Below are 18,063 nucleotides of genomic sequence, written 5' to 3'. Positions count from 1 at the left end.
TCTGTACGGAGGCCTAGAGAGGACTTTTTCCAGTTGTTGTCTTTTGGGGGTTTACAAGTTTGTTTTCTTTGTTTCTTGAGATCACAGAATGAGTGTTTCATGATCGCTACAAAGCTGTTTGTCTTTTAATATTTTGTCATCTTGATATTTTGATCAGGGAATAATGTCTTTTCATCCTGTGACATATTTTAAGTTTTCACCACAAAATTTTCTCTCTCTCTCTCTCTCTCTCTCTCTCTATCTATAACCCCTCTTACTAGCCGTGTTTCCAGTAGCCTATTTTTATGTGCACTTTGAAGTATCACATCAGAAAAGTTTAATGGAAATGCCAAAATTCAAAAACACTCCCTAAATTTCACAAAAAAGTTTTTATGCTCACTTGAGGTGGATTTTGGAAATGTCAAAAAAGAGTTTATGCACAAAATGGGTAATGGAAACGCATTTGTTGAATAAATAATGACATAGCGAACGTTAAACTCACATCCTCCCCTTTGTCCCAGTCATCTAATTTTTTGCACCATCAACTCTTCCTCTCTTCTTTTCTCTCTCTCACTTATTCCTAGTTTTCAGCCAGTCTTCCTCCCTCATCCCTTTTCTTCCTTCCGTCCTCCTGTGTCTCTCCGTGCTCCCACAGATAAGAGCTGGTCCATCCCCTCCCAGTTCAGATGGTTTGTTTAAATTCTGCCGTGCCTCTGTTGGCAGGCCTTATCTAACGCTGTGATTACCACAGTGGCAGCTGACTCAATGTCGCTGATTCACTGTCTGCTAGACACACAAGAAATTGGCACTTAAGAATGTCTCCCTGCAAAAATCTATTCTCACCCCACATTGACTCTATAATCATAAATCCATGTAAATCTACTTGCAATTGGAGTCTTAAAATCTGATTATGATGTTTAACTTGAACATTCAGATAGTGTGATTCTCTTCCTGAATACATTATGCTACTAGTATGTATATGAATTATTTACCAATGAAGTTCACAAAGCCACTCTCACCATGTTTATTATGAATATCCCAAAATATTCATTCAATTATTCATGATGTGCTTTCACTGCTGAATGGTGTTCGTGATTTCATCATTTCATATTGCTGCATTGTTGTACTATCGGTGGGAAAGCAGAGTGAAATAATTCATGTGGTCCGATATCAAATTATGCAGGAATTTGTCTTGGAAATTATTCTGAAAGCTCTGCTCTGACAGGAAGCCATAAACAGTAAATAGAATTTGTCATATGATTATTATTCAGTCTGCAAACTCATTCACTTACACTCATATTGAATCCATTGTGTAATTAAAAGCATTGATTAAGTAGTGGTAAATAATTAAATGCTGTATGCTGCACAGTGCATCATAATGCAAAACCTCTGTTCTGCTGCAGCTAAACTGGAGTCAGAGGGAAGTTAATACAGAGTATTATGGGATTATTTGGCATCAGTCCAGTGTCTGTCAAGTCACGTTTATTTATGGAGTGTTTTTAAACAGGAGTGACACAAAGCTTTACAGGAAACAGAGGACACTAAGTAAGAACATGAGAGAGATAAAACAGAGCAAACACGGGGCCATATCTCCTCTGTTCAGATAGTATCAACTGCTACACTGATGGATATAAGAAACGGCCTGGTCTGAATCTTTCTTAAAGCTATTTTCTGTTAGTGCAGCTGCAGCCACCGTAGTTTTGTCCTTAAATGTTGACGGAAGAGCTGGAAAGAAACAGTAATATTTCAAACAGTGACTCAGCAGATATAAACATTTCAAACCAGTCCGCTCAGACAAAGAGATGAGATAAGACACGGATGCAGGACAATGCAGGATACCTACAATAGCAACATTTTGAACATTTTCAATGTTTCCTCAGAGACTGATTGGAAAACAAACACCAATCAATTAAATTTTACTCGTATATCACCTCTCATACAGATTAGTATGACACAGCAGAAATCAATACAGAAAAATAATACATAGTATATGAGCCTGAAAGTTCATCCTTGATCTTGGCAATAATAATTAAAACAATAGCTACTGGAGAGCTTTCAACCACATCTCATGGTCTTCATTAGCAGATAAGGTTTGCTCAGTCGTTTTGCAACAATAGAGGGTAGTGCAAGCAAAGTTTAAACTGAAATTCTCAAATGAATAAGTTAATGAATATATTCAATAGCATGAAGATAAAGAAATAAATGTGAGGAGATTAAAAAGTAAAAACAGTAATAAAATAAAATATAATTTTATTGTCCACAGTGGTTTAAATTTGTCTCACATCAACGGAAAAATTCTTCTAAAATGAAAGAATAATTCATTTTTTCAGCTCTTTCTTCTGCTTGATCAGTTAATATTTCAGCTGTGTGGTGCAGTAGTCTAATGGACTATTTTAAGTGACTGGCTGAGAACTGTTGAGGCGATTGTTTCAACAATGAGATATTCGACCCCCGATGGGAAATGTTTCCCAAATGTTCAAATTGTGTATCACCATCCTTTGCGTCGACAAGAAACAAAACAACCTTGATTTACTAATTTTTCCTCAGTCATAACAGTGTGAATGGACTTCCAGCAGCTGCTCTCTGTGGAAGCAGAAGTAGATCATTTTTTTCAGCAGGGCTCCTGAGATTGACGGTTGGCTGTGTTGACAGTGTTGAAACTCATCATTCAGTCAGTCGTCAGTCACATCATTCAGTAAGCTGTCACAACACAACACAATAGGGGAGCAGCTTTGGCTGTCATCTTCTCTCTGTCTCTCCATCTATTTTTTTCTCTCTTTTCCTCTCCTCTTCCTCTTTCTCATCTCGCTCCGTCTCGCTCTCTCATTCAGGTTTTGTTAGAGTAAATAGAAATGAATCGTCTTTCGCCAGCATTGTGAATATGAAAGTTATTTCTCCCTCACTGTCCTTAACAGTTTAAAAAGGATAAACACTGAGATGTTTGTGTTTCTAAATTGCAAGTTCCATGCTCTGCCTCCACGGTCGCTCCTGCTGTTTCATCCTGTCATACTGTCTTTCTTTCTCTCTGCAGGCCAAAATCGACACGCCTCCGGCAACAGCTATCGGAGCGAAGGCAGCACCCGTCATGGCTACAAAAGCAGCCCAGCCCCCACTCACAGGCATAGGTGCAGTATACTCACCACACACACACAGACTCCCACGTCTTGCCAGCTGCTGCCCAATGTGTCTGTGTTATGTAACCGGTGTGCAGTGTCTCATTTAATCTGAGATTAATCTGCAGATAATCCTACGGTGGAAAACACACAGGAGTTTCACAGGGGTTTCACTTCATGGCAGCAAATCAGCCTGAGTGTGCCAAGAATACTCAACCATTATGTAGTGAGTTGGTCAGTTAGTTAATTTTAATGGTTTAGTTAATTTGTAGAGCAGATATGCAGTCAGTTAGTCTCAGGTGGGTTGGAAGGTTTGAAGGTTTGAAGTTACGTCTTTCTTTCTGCAGAACACAGTTCATATCTACTATAGTACCAAAGTACAGGCTGATGCAGGAAGTAGAGTGTCTTCTATGTAGTGTGGTGGTGGGTAAGTAAGTGAAGGTGGAGCCAGAGTGGGTTTCGTGTCCTGTTTTATCAACAATAAATACGTTTTATGACAGGACAAATATCTTTCTAAAACTGAAACGATTAGTTTTGACAGATAAATACGAGGCAAGAATTTTGACAGTTAATTGCTTAAATGATTTTAAATCCAAAATTCAAACAAAATGCCTAATCTCAACCCCTCAAATATGAATATTGTCTGGATTCCTTGTTTTCTATGATAGTAAAGGGGATATCTTTTGGTTTTGGGTTGTTGGACAAAACAAGCTGTTTGAAAGTGTCGATTTGATCTTGAGGAAATTGTGATTGGCATCTTGCACTATTTTCTGACATTTATAGACCAACTGATGAATCAATGCATTGAGAAAATAATTGTAAGATTAATCAATAATGATAATAATCATGTTGCATAGATCACATAGATCACATAGATCTTCCCTTTACCTTAACCAAAATGATTTTTAGTTGCTTAACCATATTGTAGTTGCCAGTCTCAAACTGTTATTAGAGGTTCATCTGAATTTTGGCTTTTTGCTTGTTGTCATTTGCTAAATGACATTCCAGATGAAGGCTGTTGCAACGTAGCCATAATAATAATAACTGACCATAAGTGCTGACAGTGTGCTGGATCTTATTTTGGATTTTGAAATAATAAAAAAAAATGCCATTGAACATAATTGAGGGTTTTACATTATCGTCCAATATCAATCTGCTTTTTGGCGAGCAGGATGCACAGTTGGACTTAGCTGAATGTGTCATCAGTCAGTAAGTCTTTCAGTTAATTGTTATGGGAGGTTTGTTGGTGGGAGTCAGTCTGACATTGAGGACTTTTTGAAGTTAATAAGTTAGTAGGGAGGAAGTCTCAACTTAGGACTGAAGGCTACAACAGCACATCTACACAGACAATCTAGACATTAAACACAGGAAGCTCACATAGGCCTAAACAATGGAGACCTAATGAATAAAAAGGGGAAAGGGCTGCAGGCGAAGGCAGGACCAGTTCAATAGAAGCAACTGAGGAACATCTGGTTAATTAATCAAAGCAGTGAACGAATAAATAAATAAACTTGCAACTCATTGATTCTACTCCGACACTGTTTGATTTACAAGTGATTTCTGCAAAGTGCAATAAAAAGATACAACAGCACTTGACACAAAAGATGCCATCATAGAAAAAATATCTATATATATATGTCCTGGTACCGTAGATACCACCTAATATTAGAGCTGCTCACATTCTGACTCCTCCTCTCCTCTGGACCCCTCTCTGTCTTTTCCTCCCACTCATCTTTCTCTCTCCTCCTCCCTGTCTTCCTCTCTTTCTGTTTTTCTGTACAGGTTCCAAGGCAGCTCCTAGGCCAGGAGGGATTGGCAGTGCGGCAGCAGGTCAGCCTGGCATGGAGGGAGAAGGCATGTTCTCCAAGATCCTGCCAGGAGGAGCCGCTGAGCAGGCCGGAAAACTGGGAGAAGGTGCAATAAACAAATCACTTAACAACAACACATTTTATACGACTGATTTGGCCATGGCATAATGAAAGTCATGTCGAAAATGTAGCCATTAGATACTAAGTATACAAATATTGTAAAAACATGGTGGCAAAGTACTATATTTGCTCCTAGTGGATACAGAAATTTACAATATTACAGTTCCCATGAGGCTTAACCATACAAGTGCTATCAAAACTTCATTTTCTTTTCTCACCCCTCAGTTAACATCTATTTAACCTCTTTTTCTTGTCCACTTTCCTCCAGCTATCTCTGGTTTTGGCAAGAAGTTCACCTCTCTCTTCTAAAGTGCTAAGATTAAGGTATGTATTTAGTTTCCTTTCTCCCACATGCAGTTTATATATCACAAACTGTTAAGAATTTAAACTGTGTCTATAGTAGAACATTTTGACACTTTTACATAAGAATATGCAGTTGGTTGAGTTTGGTGTATCTGTTGTCTGCAAAATCTGTGAATTTTTGCTTGTTTTGCTTTTGCAATCTGAAATTAACCGCTGTCAGAGAGTCTGTTACCTCTTAAAAATGCAAACTAGATTCATACTCAGTATTAGCAGATTATGCACAAAGTTAGATAAAGGGAAAGTTGAAGATCATTAATAGAAGAATCAGTACTAATAACAGAATAAGAAACTGGGAAGTGATTTTTACCATGACTTTTTTCTTCCTTTTTTTCTTATTTATTCTTTACTTGAGCAGTTTGTAATTCAGCTCAAGTTAAGTTATTGCCTTGTTGTTCCTGAGCTGAGGATTGTGTCATCATTTATGAACTCTAAATAGGTCTTTTATGCAAACTGAGAGCATTTATCTCTTAAATTAAAGTAATAATGCAGTTTAAAAAATGTCTGAAAAGGCAAAAATGGACAAAACAAACACTATTTCTGCTCTTCAGAAGACACAATGTAATCATCAGACAGCAGCTGTGTTTTTGGTGAATGATTCATGTACAAAGAGCTGGAAACATTTCTTCCTTTCTTCAGTGAACAAGTGCATCTCAAACATTAGGTGTAAAAATAAACCTCCGAGATACTGCTGGATCAAAGTCTACTGGGATGTTGATAGATAGCTACAGCGTGTTGTGTGTTGACTCTTGTAGGCAGCAGAGAGTGGGCCGCTTAAAGTGGTTTACTCAGAACAGGCGGTGTGTGTGTGTGTGTGTGTGTGAGCTGCTGTGTGCCTACGCATGAGTGTTTGTGTGTTTGCTTCTATCTGTGTTTCTTATTTTTGGCACGTGCAGACTGAAAACCTAACAGTGACAATAACAACTTATTCCTACTATGACATACAGTCTGCATCAATGTTTAGACAGTAGGTCCATCACAGCTGAACACACAGTACTGTGATATAGAGGTGTCAAGGCGTGGGTACATATACTGTTGTACACACCAACACTACAGAGACACTTGACTTGGAGTCGACTGCTGTGAGATTTGATTTACTTGAGACCGGACTTCCTAAAGTCATGTGACGTAAAAGCAAAAACAATTCTCAAGTTTTGATGTTTTAAAATCTCAGATAAATGAAAAATGAATATATAACTGATGCAGTATTGGTTTAACTTTACTCAGTACAAGTATCTGTTGTTTCGACCTGGTATTAGTGTATTTTTTATATTACTGGTGGATTATATACCCAAACTAAAAAATGATTATTTTGACCCAGTGTTAGACAAACCAAGCTGTATGTATTGTTACTTATACAAAACAGTGTGCATATGACATTCAAACCTGCAAAAGATACACAAGTTATTAACAATCAATAACAAACAATGACATTCAAGTTTTAAGGAGTAGATCATAACAAGCTTCAGTTTGGGTAAATAACCCAACAGTAATATAAAAAATAACACTAAAACTGGGTCAGAACAATTTTTGAGTGGTTTTCTGGGTGTCTAATGTTAGCTCAGTATATTTTGTTGGTGTTATATTGAACTAAATTGGGAACATTTTGGCAGACCTTGCATAGCCACACACCTCAAATACTGAATTACTGGACCTGTGCATTGAAAGGTCTTCACCTTATTTAATTGTTGCATTTCAGTAAAACATTCTTACACTTTATATTAAGTAGTTAGGAATAAATGTGACTTTCATATAGTGCTGTAGATGTGGGTGTGGAAGTTTGAACGATGGATCACTGACCCTAAACCTAACAATTTACTCTACACAGGAGCATGCATAAAAGGGTTTTCTCTAACCTTAAACAAACCATGTAGTTGTCTAATTTTAATCAATGAATATTCTTAGATACATACAATATGAATGTCCTGCATGATGCAGTGGAAAAAAGAACAAAGTGGGCTGCATGACATTGACCCCTAATACCTGAATATGAATGTAACTCTGAGGAGATGCGTCCGCTTTATTCACAGTTTTAAGTCTTTTGCAGTCATGTTAACAGCAGCTATATTTAGCAGCTTATTTGTTGCTTTCTTAAATTTCAAGTAAAAGCCTTCTGGATTCTAATATTTTCTTTCATTTATGTACAACAGTAACCTGCATGGCTGCTGTGGCTTTGATTCAGGAAACAGAATAAAACTGGGTGATAAATGTGTCCTCTGATGTTTTACTGCTGTGTCTTATTGTTAAATATGTAGTGTGGTGCTGTTGATAAAATAATGTGAAAACTCTTCAAACAAAATAAAACTGACAGAATATATCTGTGCATTTGCAGGACTATGTAAAATCACGGAGCCACGAGGCCTCGTACCAGAAAAACCTGTGAAGTTCCCCCTGCTTTTGTTTTACTGAAAGAGAGAGAGGAAAGAGAGAGAGAGACGAGGGGGGCAGAGAGGAGAGCTGAGCATACTGGTGAGTACTGGCTGGTTTAATGCTGCATAGAGATGGAAAATTGCAGAGTTAGTCATGTTAAGGGTTAAAAATGCAGTGGATGTGGGTTTAATTACCTTGAACAATGGACTTAAGCTGACATGAGGAATCCATGTTTGTTTCAGGCACTTCTCTATTATTAAGCTTCAAATCAAACACATCAGAAAAGGTTTCCCAGTCATAATAACGACTTGGATCTTGCCGTGAACGCTAATTACACAAACATTCAACAAGGTATCAGACGGTGAATGTTTCTATTAAGAAAAACATGCAGTCTAAAATGTTGCTGCTTCCTCTTGCAGCCAACAAGGACTGTAATCCTCCGGATACTTCATGTCTCAGGCCTGAGCACACTGGCAGAGAGAACACGCTGCTCTCTCTGGCAGGCAGACAGTAAGTTACCTTTTACTTTGCCTAATTGATCCCATTGAGCTCCTTTTCACCTGTAGAAAACCACACTCCTGATTCTGTTTTACAAAGTTAAAATCTAAACATCGAGTATATAATTTGTGTTCACCTGTCATTATAATACTGATTTTATTAAGTATGTACTGCTGTATGCCACAGCGTCTTTCTTGATACTACCACTAGGAGGCACTAAAGTCAGACATGTGCAAATCCTACGATTTTGTATACTGTTGGTGGATAAGTTAATCAAACAGTCTGTCTTTATAGTTTTCACATAATCCAGATCATGTGATATTAAGCAGTAACTGGACTTGCAGGATGACTCAGCACACCCGAAAACTCAATATGTTTCTTTTAAATGAAGAATTATTCTGAGGACAAAGACAACTCTTAGAAAAGAAGTCCTGTACTCGGAGCACAATCGTAATTTCCTTATAGCTTATTTCTCCTGGACATTTATTTGTACATCTGTAATTCTCCATCTCCATTTTTGTCATGTGGAGACTTGTGTTGCTTGTTCCTGCAGCGCAGTCTGAAGCCAGTTTTGTTGCAGCTGTTATATTGCGGCCCGCTCCACATCACTGGGCTGTGTGCCTTTTAAAAGCCTCCAGTCAGCTCAGCCAGAAACAAATCAGCACAAGTCAGTCTTGTTCCAAGAGCGTTTCAGTGATTTATGAAGCGCTGCATCATTTTAACCTATTAGAGTAAATTGACAATGAAAACATCAAACTCCAAATAGAGTCAGAATTAGGCTTTCAGCTCATTTTGGTTTCTGATGAAACAAAGCAGCACAGAAATGAATTTAAACTGGTACCAGTGTTTGCCTTTTATCCCCCATTTCCCGCAAGACTGATCATCTGAAACGTCTCTTAGAGCACCTGATTTGTTTGCGTTGTTCTGACTGTGATGTCGTTCCACTTTAGGGCCTGTTAAAGTTAAAGAAATAGTCATGGCATATTTTTGGGTTCATTCATCTACACTTTGATAACAACATCACAGAAGTCAGACTTGCCTCTGAGGTGTGACGAACACCTAAAGACCTCGAGGCCTAAATATAAACCAGCGAGATAAACAATTCACAGTGAAGAGAGGAGAGTCGAGTTTGTTTGAAACTAATCAAAAATAACCTTCTAAACACCCGAGTATTAGCTCTGATTGGCTTCTGATATGAATTATCTTCAACTCCTTTAACATGTGTTAAAAAGGTTCAGGAAACAAAAAGTTAACACCCCACTTGGTGCTTCAAAGCAACGATATTTGACCCAAACCACCAGCTTTCCTGAGTCGCCTAAACAAAACTATAAAAAAGGTAATCATGCTTTAGTTGCCAGGAGTTCATATCTTAGCAAAATATATAAAATATGTTGACAGTAAACAGTTTACAGATAAGTTCAGCCAATGCAAAACGCCAATGCAAATCAGTTTAATGTTTAAGAGTGATGTCAGCTCATTTCATGGCATGTGGCATCTCTAATAAAGGATGTAGAGTAGTAGTAGTAAAGATGTCTTGTGAGTTGGAGCTATAAAAATACAAGCAGCTATGTTAGGAAAATCTGTTACATGCTTTTTTTATTCATTCGAAGTGCCGCCTATTTGCCTTGGTACTGTGGTTTTTGAAGCTTCTGATGCACAGTGGGGCGGTGAACAGACATTGGTGAGGCTATTGTGTTTCATCGTGTTGCATATGTGCAATAAAAGATAATGTACCGAGCCTGGACCGTGTGTTTTTCTGTGTGCTGTGCAGCCATGCGCTGACTAACCGCCTCCTGTGACTGCAGCAGAGAACTCTCTCTGCTTCTGCTGTCAAACATCACTGCTCTTTCTTCTTTTTCATCTCTCTCACTTTCATGCTGTCTTTCCTCGTTCTCCTCTGCCTGTCAAGCATCTCTCTTTCTCTCTCTGCGTGTCTTTTTACTTTACTGTAACAATCTCTTTTTGTTCTCCGTCCCTGCCATTAGTACTTTCTCTTTCACGCCCCCTACCCCCAAGGAGAAAAATGTCTTGCTCTCTCAACTCCAGTCTGTCTCTTTCTTGCTTGTCGTGTCCCTCATTGCTTTCTCTTGCTTGCTCCCTTTTACACTATATGACCAAATTACTTACTTTGCTTCTAACGGCCCCCAGTCCTCTGGGAGGTTTTCAACAAGATTTTGAAGCCTGGTTGCAGGAATTTGCTCCCGTTTAGTGAAGTCAGCCACTGATGTTGGGCGATAAAGTTCTGCTCATAGTGAGCACTCCAGTTCTTCCCAAAAGTGTTGGATTGGGTTGGAGTCCAGGCATATCAAGAAAGTGGCAATTGTTAACTGGTGTCCGTTTACTTCTGGCCATATAGTGGGGTTTTTTTTTTTTTTGGCTTCCCCCCTCCATTTTTCTCTCTCCTCTCTATGTCCAGTGAGTCAGCCAGTGTGTGTGTGTGTGTGTGTGTGTGTGTGTGTGTGTGTGTGCATATATTCATACATCTTTGTGTGCGTCATTGTGCCTGTGTGCGTGTTGTGTTGTGTGTTGTGTGTTGTGTACCAGCCCTTTGGGGGTCTGTGTTCACTGGAACAGATTAAGTCTGGTGCTGGGCGACATATAAATATACAGCATGTTTGGAGCAGTTAATCTGGGTCAGGCACAGTGGGAAATAAAACCAGAAAGCAGTGATTTTTTTTTTTATTTATTTTTTTTAAGATACATATATCCATTTTGGTACCTACAAGGAAACAGGAGTTAATGGAGGGAACAAGAAAATATGGACATGTGATTGTAGACTCCCAAAGCTGATTTGTCGAAGAAATAAATATGAATAAATAAGAATAAGAATAAGAATAAGAATAAGAATAATAACTGTTTTGCATTAACAAAATAGATGAAACAAGGCTTACAGAATGTTTTCCTCAATATATGAGAAAGTTCATAATTTTTGGAAGTTAAATTAAACAAAAACACTTGGGTAAGTTGAGTATTAAATAATAAAAATGGAAATGTTAACTACTCGTCTGAGACAGGACATGAAGTTGTAACATCAGTGTGGACTTATACACCTGTCACCATCCACACCTCAACAGCCTTTCTTTTCTCTGCACCATATAAATTTCACTCTACTTCCTGTAATGTCACTGAATGCAGAACCTAAATTGCTAATGCAGAATATTTGCATATAAATGTAATTAGTAGGACACAGGGTTGAAAAACAGTACATCTCAGAGACACTGGAGGCCACAGCGGCTCCAGGCAGAGCTCGTTGGAGTACACAGGTGTTTTGCATCAGGTCTAATTACTGAAGTATTTATATATACAGTGGAGCGCTCACTCATTCTGTTTGCCCTGTTAGCCTAAAGAAGGAAAGAGGTCTGTGAGGTCCCAGTTTGCAAAAGTAGCCTACAAATACATTTTCATTGAACAACTACTAAGACAAAGAACACTAAGCACTACCAGTTTGCATTACGAAAGGCCTCTACCACAGAGCTGTGAAGCAAATCAGATCATACAAGTGACTTCATTCCTGTGTTATTTCAGGCAGCAACATAACATGCGTCCTTCCCATTATGTTGGCAGGTGCTGTGTCAGCACAGGCTGTCAATGTGTCTGGAGATGTCAGGAATATCTCTGACCTCGATCTCCTGCTGCCTAGTACAGCTGGTTCCTGCTGGAAATGCTCACTAAAAGCATGTGAACAATGTTTTAAAATTTGGCCTTTTCCAAAGTACCATTTATATCTTTGACTCTTTTTGTTGTTTGTTGTTTAAAAGACAGCATGATTTTCAGCTTTGATGTCTATTCAATCATGAAAGGAGAAATCAATCCTATAAGAGACACAGACATCGCTTTTCTCCAACAGCTGCCTCAGAAGATCATGATTATTGTTATTTGCAGCTACAATTGTAGACAGATCCGATGGTAGAATCTTCCTTTCATAAACAAATGAAAAATCTGACCAGATGCTGATATGCAAAGATGAATGACTGAAGACAGATGCCTGTGTACTGTGAGCTTTCTAAACACAAATATGAGACACTTTCAATTTTATTAGCAAACAGAAAACTTTTTGATTTGACAAGCATCTTTCCCAGGTCTACCTGCAGAAATGACTTTTAAATTCTTACAACAAAGGTATTGTACAGCAAGAACCCTTCGCTGCACTAATACTGTGAATGCAATGGTGAATATGTAACCCCTTTGAAAACAAATATTACAAAATACTGGCACAAATAAAATGAGTTAATACAGATGGATGCAGAAACAAGGCATTACAGAAATTTAAAAAAGCAGTATACATACAATGGAAGAAATGAAAATCAAGGGCAATAAACTAATATACATGTAATCTCCATTATTACCTCAGGATATGTCTCCCATTTTATTTATGGAAAAATTAAGAGAAGCTTTGTTTTGCCAAATCGAATCTGATCAGATCAGAAATACAGTTGTCCGAAGTTCTAATGACAAAAATCTCATGAGCTGGATAACTGAGAGCGCTTCATATGTACTGTACATCAGCATTTCATGTCTTATACTTATATGCCATCTAGTGGCCAACTTCATTTTTACACCAATACAACTCTATACTGCCATCAACCTTCATGTGAGTAGACAGGCTTCTTTTGTATCTTTGTCATTCTTATCAGTATTATTATTATATAATAATATGTGTGTAATTAATAACTTTAAACACACAGAGGCAGCATCCAATAAGTCATATTCAGTATTTTTGACTACATTAATGTTGTTTTTCCACAGATCATTCCAAGCCAACATTTATCTTCAGGAGGACTACCCTCGTCATCCAGCATCCCCAGCCAAAGAACCGACCCCAACTACCGTGGAGTCCTAAAACCATCCTGTAGCAGTTAGACACATCTCTGCCCCTTCGTTACAAAAGAGCAACTGGCGGCCAAAAGTTCAAAGAAAAAGTTTGGGTTTTTGCCACTACGTGGATTTAACTGCAGCTTCAATGGAAGGAAACAAAGGGGTGATGCAGTTCTACGCCTGTATGCTGACGACTCCACCATTTATATGAGAGCTGCTTTTTCCTGCTAAGAGTATAAAGGAAACGGTAGCTTCACCACAGGCTTGGTGGCATGCTAGGATCCTCGATTTCACAGTCCTGTGCTCAAACTAGCAACAAACGAGGCTCTCTTCTCTTTCCTATCTCTCTTCAAAGGAAAAAAAGAGCAGGGAAAATGGAATGAAACTAGCTGAAGTACTGCAGGTTTTTCTGGTACTAAAGACCTCTTGTTTCATCACCTGTTGAGAAGGAAATCGAGAAATGGAAATGTCACATTGAATGAATAAGACAATGACAACGATGCAGCCGTCGCACAGAGAACAACTGTGTCGGCATGCATCTCTTTCCACGGTTTCCTCTGTTTCTATCTACATTCCAGATTGGAACTGTTAAAACCTTTGCTCCTCCTCTTCCTCACTTCTCTGCATTTCTTGAATGCCGATTCTTCTTTCTTTCTAATCCCTGCCCAACAATCCTCAACTTGCCATGTCTTTAAAGAAATGTATAGCGGATTGAAAAAAAAAAAAGTAGGAATTTGGAATGCATGGAACTTTATATCCAAGACCTTACACTGTTCATCGTTACTTAACAGAGGCCATAAAGACACTGGGAAACACATCTTAGCTAGACGACGTAAACAGTAACAAGGAAGAGAGATTTCTGAAGCAACACACAGGAGTAAGACGAGTCTTTTGTGTTTTCGGTGGTATTCAGAGTGAAGCCGTATGTGGTTGGGTTGTTTTTCAGCCATTACAAAGCCATTAAGACAACATTTACCTGCAGTGCTTGTGGTGATGGGAGTTTTTCCAACTGCTCCATGTTTGGCTCTCAGATATTTCTCATGTCGTTGTAGGTTATCACCTCTTGTGTTCTTTTTATAATTTAGTTATTTGCCTGGTTTTTACGTTGCAGGTTACCAATATCGCCTTAACCATTTTTAAATGTTTTATTTTTAAGTAAAAATATTTTTTATTACATCCCCCAAACACTTTTTTTTTCCATCACAGCCTTTTTTATGTAGTAATATCAGCTGGAACACTGGCCACAGTGAGATTGATTTATATTTTTTAAATTAACTTTGGTTTTGATAATTGTTTGTGATATTATTTTTCATTAATTTATGTTTTGTAATGTTTTGTTACCTTCATCATGCCTCCTGTCAATTTTCAGACTCTTATTTATTATCAATAATTATAAAAGCAATAGAGTAAGAGATAAGGAAGAGCACAATCTTGTGTCATTTCAGTAGTTGGTGGAACAGAAACGTGTTGCCTCCGTCTGTCTAACTTACCACTGATGTACCGCTCAAGTCTGACTTAAAAACGTACCACCAAACCTACTCCAATATTTTACTACTGCTGTACTAATACATCAGAGAGCAGGAGCTATAAACAACACGTACCACCCAGATCTTCTCCTCCAACCAATAGTGAGACATCAGCGTCGTCAATCAATCAGTGGATCGGAGTGATTGGCTGCTTGTATTATCCAGCTGGAGTCTGATCTGAAAGCACTGCAGGGCAGCAGAGAGGCACTGAAAAGCAGACCAGTCACACATCGCGGCAGAACTGAACTTGACGTCGTCACCTGCAGGGGTTTGGGTTTCGATGTGATCCATCGGACCCTCCAAGATGGACGTTTATTGGTAGTCTGCAAAAAGCTCAGCTGAGCTCCGTACACATCAGTGTGTATCAGCATGTGTCTTCACTCTGTCAAATGTGCACAGTGCACGTGAAAGCACACATGAAAATGGTGTCAAAAAGGAAAAAAAAATCAGCACTCCTGTGACTGAGGAACCAAAAATAACACACTTGGTTGTGTCACGAAGTCACTCGCCTTTTTTTTAACTTTTCATTTTCTATCGTGGTGGCGTCCAGACCTGTAACCCAACCCCTGAACCCCTCTCTCAGACTGTCAGTTGTCATGGAAACTTCTCAGGTCAGTGTTCTCCTGCTGTTGCTCCTGCAGTGCATTGTGGGATCTGCGGTTCGGTACTCAAAACATACTGTCGGGCCAAACATTGAGAGGCCTTCAGCAAAACCAACGAACCAACCAACTTCTGCTGTATATTGTCTGTGTGAACGCTCGCTGGGAACCTTCGCATGCCGCCCGGCGCAGAAAACCTCAAAGTCACCTCTATATTGTTCTGTTCCTAATGTTTGTATGTATGTGTGTGGGGGTTCTGTATGCGTGTATTTAACGGCCATCATCCAATGTGGAAAAGAAAAGAAAACAAGACAAACACGAGTTCAACCACAGCAAATATGGTGGGCAGAAGAGGCGACCTCTCATCTCCAGTCGTTCTATGCAATGAATCATATTTGGAAAACAGAAACATGAGGAAAGAAATGGGATGTGAAACACAAATGGGAAAACAGACACACAGTCATTGTTTATCATACCTCAGTTGTTCTTATATCAAGATTGCTTTATTTTGGCATTTGTCATAGATCAAAATAAGGAGATTCTTTGTTTCTTTCTTTGTTTGTGTGTAATATACAGTAGGTCACCTGTAAGTTAGATAATAATAAGAAGGGTCTTTATATTACTTGTGTTCAGGGTCCCCTCCCCTCCCAAACTGGGAATCTCTACAGCCAAAGGCTCTCTCTAATGGTGTGTTCATGACAGCTGGGAAATGGAAGGATCATGGCTTCAGAGCTGGAAGGGTAAATGAGGAGACGGTAGGGTTGCATCCCTCTGCTTCCAATTAAAATGTTTAATGAAGTAGAAATTCTTCAAAATACCAAAAATTGCCTGCCAACAAAGTTATTGGGGGGGTTTTTTGTTTTGTTTTAGAGAAGTCAATTCTCATTAATTTCTCATTTGACAATAATGTGTTTTAATGGGAACCTGCATAAAAATGAACACAAAAATGTCCATACTGTTAGAAATAATTGCTACACAATAAGCAGTAGCCCCATGTGCTGGTTATTATAAGAGATATTTGCAATGTCTCTCCCATAAAACTAAGAAGAACTAGGCAGCGAGCAAGAACAGCGATAGATCCCTGCTGTCATGAGCACACCTGAGCAGCTGACAGCCATCTTGTTTTGTTTTGGTTTAAGCAGGGGTTAACTTGATATACAGAAACATTGTCCAGAAATTTATAGAGAAAGATAAACATATATAACTATATATAATATATAATTTATATAAAAAAAACTGATTTCAGTATATTCCCTAATGTGGTTTGTGTCTGCTCAGGGGTGAAGAAGAAAAGCTCCTCCTTTCTTTTCTTTTTATTCTGATGACCATAGCTCAAAATTCATAGTGATCGGGTACCTCAATGTGCACTTATTGTTGTTTTACAGAGAGAGAAGCATTTAAAAAGATGTTTATATAAAACCAGTTCAAATTCAAATATATACACATTATAGATACTAAAATTTATAGATTATATTTGACTAAAACACTGCTGTAGGCTGCTAGGGAAGCACTATTCAAGGCATTCCTAAATTGAATTAACCACTGTGGTAGTGACTGTTTGTGTGCATGTGCGCACGCGCGTGTGTGTGTGTGTGTGTGTATGTGTGTGTGTGTGTGTGTGTGTGTGTGTGTGTGTGTGAAGGTGCACTGCCACGCCACTGCTAAGACATAAGATTTATAAGCTAAATACACCGTGGAACGTTGATTTCTGTACTCCAGAGAGGAGGGAAAAAATCTTTTTTAGTTGCAGGTTTGGTAGCAGCACGCTGCAGCACTGCAATTATAAAGAAGTTATTTGCAAAGATACAAATTTGAAATGAACTCCCGACTCCTTTGCAACTCCTACAGCAGCCTAACAAGTCAGTGAAACAGTGTAAAAGAAGTTAGTATTTATTTTTTTGTGAAACATTTATTAGATGATTTATCTATTTAAGAATTTATTTTATCATACTGAGAGGGGATAAAAAGCTTGCTGGGCTTTAAGACAGAAGAGAGATTAAGGATTGAAATCTATAGTCATATAAAAGAGTGAGAAATTATGTTTATACAGATGTTATCTATCACTGGATTTATGCACAACCACAATAATCAGATTGTCTGGACTCTGTAAATCTGAAAAAAAAAACAATGTAGAGGATACAGTTTTTGAGTCTGCCTAAACATAAAAATCTGCAATCCAGTTTATTTTATCTCAGAAACTCAGACATTGTAGGTTTCTGGTTCTTGTGTAACACAAGCAATTGATTTTTAATTTTCAGAGGTGAAATTTCTCAACTTTCAAAATCTACTGATGTAATTTTCCCTCAGCCTTCTTTACGTACAAGATAAGTGGTCATAATACTTGTTAGAATAAACCTCCTTTTTTTGGCTTCTGTAGAGTGAAATTCAGCTTCAGGATTAAGAGTCTGATTATTCTGGTTCTGTTTGGATCGGGTCGTTCTCCTTCAGTCTGTTAAGTTGCATGTGGCCCTACCAGACAGCACCGAGTCTGGAGAGACCACTTCACTTGTACACTGCCACCAGATCAGTGACTTCACCACAAAAGCTTAAATTAGACAACAAGTGTCAAAGTAGAACAAACAATATGAGAGAGAGTTTAAAGTCACCCAAATTAATACCAACTTCCTCTATTGTATGTCGTATGTTTTTTGGAAGTTTTTAAAAAAAAAAAAAGTTCAGTAAAATGTTCCTCAATCACTTTTGCCTCAGGAAAGTACACACTAAATGCAGCATCACGATGGAGATGTTCAAAAGACAATAGAAAATAATGGATAGATTTATGCAGGTGCAACAGACGGGATTTTCAACACTTTAGGTCACAGATATGATCTTCCCATGGCTGCTGTTAACTAGAGGGAATGTGTAATATTTGAAT

The 18,063-nt window shown here is 38.4% G+C and overlaps 1 protein-coding gene across 1 annotated transcript in view; it reads left to right on the top strand.

The window, feature by feature from the left end:
• Positions 1-16,030, top strand: part of bsna (bassoon presynaptic cytomatrix protein a) — a 131,748-nt gene extending 115,718 nt beyond the window's left edge. Inside the window, exons 11-16 of the mRNA XM_042408356.1 lie at positions 3,011-3,104; positions 4,875-5,006; positions 5,289-5,344; positions 7,713-7,849; positions 8,170-8,260; positions 12,995-16,030. Of these exons, the coding sequence (XP_042264290.1) occupies positions 3,011-3,104; positions 4,875-5,006; positions 5,289-5,329 (267 nt within the window). The 3' untranslated portion in view covers positions 5,330-5,344; positions 7,713-7,849; positions 8,170-8,260; positions 12,995-16,030. The remainder of the gene's footprint in view (positions 1-3,010; positions 3,105-4,874; positions 5,007-5,288; positions 5,345-7,712; positions 7,850-8,169; positions 8,261-12,994) is intronic.
• Positions 16,031-18,063: the final 2,033 nt, after the last annotated feature.

The sequence above is a fragment of the Thunnus maccoyii genome, chromosome 4 (assembly GCF_910596095.1).
Source record: "Thunnus maccoyii chromosome 4, fThuMac1.1, whole genome shotgun sequence".
In the NCBI taxonomy this organism is placed as follows: domain Eukaryota; kingdom Metazoa; phylum Chordata; class Actinopteri; order Scombriformes; family Scombridae; genus Thunnus; species Thunnus maccoyii.
The sequence above is the reverse complement of the archived record's forward strand: the minus strand, read 5'-3'. Positions and strand labels throughout refer to the sequence as shown.